Source organism: Azolla caroliniana, unplaced genomic scaffold (genome assembly GCF_043228905.1).
Source record: "Azolla caroliniana isolate FFs.n. ecotype wild unplaced genomic scaffold, voAzoCaro1.0.p SCAF_12, whole genome shotgun sequence".
Taxonomy (NCBI): domain Eukaryota; kingdom Viridiplantae; phylum Streptophyta; class Polypodiopsida; order Salviniales; family Salviniaceae; genus Azolla; species Azolla caroliniana.
The window spans coordinates 4,172,004-4,176,391 of NW_028230447.1; the positions used below are offsets into that span (position 1 = coordinate 4,172,004).

Consider the following 4,388-nt stretch of genomic DNA (forward strand, 5'->3'; position numbering starts at 1 on the left):
TCTCCAAAGTAGAAAGAAAGAAAGAGAGAAGCCTCCCACAAAAGAAGCTTGGGGAAAGATGGATACTAGATAGATAGATAACATATATATGTCAAGATAAGCCATATTCAAAAGCCTAACATTATGAGAAGCACAATGGTGGTGGTACCCTTCCTTCTCATGCTACAACTACTACTACCACTACTACTACCTCTAGTGTGGCTACATATGGTGGCATTGCCGGCCCGCGGGATCGGGGTGAACTATGGCATGAAGGGCAACGACCTCCCCCCGCCCGCCCAAGTCGTGGAGCTCCTCAAGAAGACGTCGATCGATAGCGTGAAGCTCTACAATGCGGACGCGGAGGTGCTCTCGGCATTGGCCAACACGGGCATAAGCGTGGTGGTCGGGGTCGAGAACGAGCTCCTCCTCCCTCTTGCCCGGAGCTCCCGTGCCGCCCAAATTTGGGTGAAACAACACATCCTCCCGTACTACCCGAGCACTTCCATATGTGCCATAGCCGTCGGGAATGAGGTCCTCACCATGCCGGACCGCATCCTAGTGAGGCGGCGGCGCGGGGCCCGACCCATCAACCAATGGGGCCTCCTCCTCCCCGCGATGAAGAACCTCCACCAAGCCCTCTACTCCCTCCTCGGCCCGGCGTCGGCTGAGTCCATCAAGATCTCTACCCCTTCCTCCATGGCCATCCTCTCGTCTTCCTCGCCCCCTTCCTCGGCCACCTTCAAGCCTCCCCTCCTTCCTTACATCAAAGATCTCTTGCAATTCCTCTCCCAGACCAATTCCCCACTCATGATCAACATCTACCCTTACTTCGCCTACGCGTCCGATCCCGGGGGGGTTCCACTCGATTTTGCATTGTTCCAGTCCGTGCACGGTGTCCGGGACCCGGCCTCGGGCCTCGTCTACGGGAGCCTCTTTGATGCGCAGCTCGATGCTATACACTACGCGATGATGAAAGCCATGGGGGCAGGATCGGCGAAGGATGAACGGCTCCCCACGGTCATTGTGTCCGAGACTGGGTGGCCGTCCAAAGGAGATTCAGACGAGACGGGTGCAAATCCGCAGAATGCCGAGACATACAACGGGAACCTCGTGATGCGGGTTGCGTCGAGGGCCGGGACCCCGCTCCTCCCGGACCAGCCGCCGGCACATGCCTACATCTTCGCATTGTTCAACGAGAACGAGAAGACGGGCCCCGAGTCGGAGCGGAATTTTGGGCTCTACCGGCCTGACATGGGTGCGGTCTACGATGCGGGGCTCGGGACATCTTCTACCACGAAAGAGCCGCCATCGGCATTCTCAGGAGGAGGAGGAGGAGGTGCGGGATTCTCAAGTGTGTGGTGTGTGGCGGGGCCGGGCGCAAGCGAGGAGGATCTACGTGCCGCAATCGGGTTTGCGTGCGGGGAAGGGGGCGCCGATTGCTCGGCCATCCAAGAAGGCCAGCCGTGCTTCGGGCCCGACACGCTCGCGGCCCATGCGTCCTACGCCATGAACAGCTACTATCAACTCCATGGGAGGAACTATTGGAACTGCTTCTTCAATGCATCTGCCCTTGTCACTGCCACCAATCCAAGTAAGTGTGTCAAAATTTGCAGCACTAATACTATAAGATATGTTTCTAAGTTCCCACCATGAGTCCTTTTTTAGGAGAGTTTTTTGTTTTTGTGTGTGTGTGTGTTTTGTATTTGTCCCGATCGACACACTTCTCATATGTCACGTTCTCTCGTGATCAAATTCGGAAAAAATCATGTATGTGAAAGCAACATTGCTTTGTTTTATACGCATATGTTTCTCTACATAAGGTATAGATGGTGGTTGTGGTGGGTCCGGTTAGGGTTAAGCCACTCGAGACATTAGTACCTAGCCCCTCTTCATGTTTCTTCTTGTAACATGGTATATAGTATATACCATTGTTTCGGTTTGTTTTGTAGGCCATGTTCACCTTTAGGATGTTTGCAATATTACGCTCTATTTGATTGCATTCATTCAATGAAATATGTGCGCTTGCACTTTACTGATGATTTATACAAAAGGAATGAGCTTTTAAAGATAGATGTGCATTGTGTGGATCCAACTTTAGGACTCGACAAACATTATGGAACAGTAAAGCATATTTGTCACATGATAAAAAAACTTTCAAATTCTATCACAAGAGTGAGACATTAATCTTGCATTTTAGGAGTCTTATAGGTATCTTCAATGTGCCTCGCACTTAATAATACTAACGTTTAGATTATTCATTCAAAAAATGTTCATAACCAAAACATCTCTCTTAAATTAAACTAGCTTTGCAAATGATCTATTCACTCATAAGTTCTTGGGCACTAACATTGTGAAACTCAACTTAGAAATTTCTTCTCATGCTCATATCTTTAGTCTTTTGCTCTAATGTCTCATTATTTTGCTTTATTGAGCAGGTTATGGCACTTGTACCTATCCATCTCAATAGCAAGATGAATCTTCCAATGAATTGAAGGTGTGTTGGTCATTATCTTATTAGGTGCCAATGCCCATATATCAACATTCATAACTATCTAGCTTGTAGTGAAAAATGCAACTTGTGCAATGTAGGTTTCAAGTTTGGTTAAGTCATGTAATGTAATGATAATCATCTTTCTTGATTTATTGCATGATGAGTCATGATATATTCTTACTTGGCCCAACACATTGTTGGATATGCTAGGAACATTGAAATAGCAATATATCCTACGTGTGTTGGTCTTGCATGTTATGGGTACCACTTTGATATGAGCTTGTCAAAGCATCTTGATTTTGAATTAGGAGTAAAGGACCAAGAAGTTGGACTCATCGCAATTCACATCTAAAAGTACTCGTTTGAACTTTACAAACCCATATGAATAAGATATCCAAATGTTATAACCCAACTCATGCTCGGCATTGCTACTAAAAAACACAACGGCTATATAAAGTACATGGTAGAAGAAGGCAAAAGACTATTTTTACATCTACAACACGTAGGGCAAAGAGAGTAAATACATAAGGAATCATGTTAAAGTGTCACGTTACACAACCTACTTTTTTTATTTTCTTGTCTTTTCTCGTGTGGCTATTTAATGCGAGATCATAACATTATTGAAATGGCTTGGTGAATATAGTCATTGATCAAACATTATCGGGTTAATATGTATTTCTACGTCTTAACTTAAGGATGTGAAACAAGATACAATAATGCATGTACCATGAATGAAGGTTAAAAACTTCGACTTGTAAATTTCAAACTTACTCCCAAAAGAATCACAACTCCTTTTCCCTGTTTTTGTTTCTTTATCTCGAAGTTTGTAATACATGCATATACATATTTTATCCTTTGCATTGCCCGTGTCAAAAGTTATTTGGAAGAGAATATTGTAAATTGTGATCAATACAACATACAATTATAGATTTCACATGTTATATATCATAGTGTGAACGAAATTATCGTCCTTCGCTTTATGAGTTTTGATAAACTCTCAACCTCCTCCTCCATTTCATCCATTACAATCCCTAGAAGTTCTATATTCACAATCTATTGTTTCTATATTTCGTTACTTGTAACTATCTCTTGAATTATCAAAACCTCGTCATCACTGTGTTGGGTGGTTTAATGCATTATTACTTCTGAAAAATATCAAGTTCTAGACTTCTAATCTCGACAAACACAAATAAATCTAGATCATGGGCATACAAGAGCTCACACAAGTATCTAAGTGATGTCCAATAACTTCGAGATAAGAAGTTTGTGGCAATCCTTGTGCCCTTGGTTAATTTTGTAGTTCCATTGAATATTACCCGTGCCTAGTTTTTTGCAATGATACAAGTGGTACTTCACAAGGCTCCATTTTTCATTTGGAGCACATAAGTTGATAAAGGAAACACTTTGGCAACATTTCGACTAACCCAAGTATAAGAAATTTTTATGTACATTCTCATGCCATCTATCTATTTGTACATTAACTAATTTGGATCAAGTAGAGTATATCGAGTCTAATTTGTCCTTTTTTATGTTGTAGACAAAGTCTATATACTAGTGGACTGTGGTATCTCACTAGGCTCCATTTGCATGGGAGCACATAAATTGATGTAATAAATGAAACATTTTGGCCACATCTCGATTAAAGGAAGTATAAGAAATTCTAATGCACATCTTCATGCCATCTACACATTAAGCTATTTGGATCAAGTCGAATATCTCATGTCACATTAGTTCTTTATTTAATATCATAGAGTGAACAATTCTATATTACAATCCAATGCTCTTCTATCATTTATTAAACAATATGAAATAGATGGAAAAGTGTTGTAATCCCACATCCTCTCTAGGGTATCTAAAGTGTGAGCAACCTTTAGGTGAATTTTTGTTTTATATCGGCTAACGATGGAGGCTATTT

General features: G+C 42.6%; 1 protein-coding gene across 1 annotated transcript; it reads left to right on the forward strand.

The window, feature by feature from the left end:
• LOC147856874 (glucan endo-1,3-beta-glucosidase 7-like) lies at positions 1 to 2,653 on the forward strand. Its single transcript, XM_087328370.1, has 2 exons — positions 1 to 1,573; positions 2,418 to 2,653. The coding sequence occupies exons 1-2, from the start codon at positions 124 to 126 to the stop codon at positions 2,447 to 2,449; spliced, it is 1,482 nt and encodes a 493-aa protein (XP_087184496.1). The 5' UTR covers positions 1 to 123; the 3' UTR covers positions 2,450 to 2,653.
• The last annotated feature ends 1,735 nt before the right edge of the window (positions 2,654 to 4,388 follow it).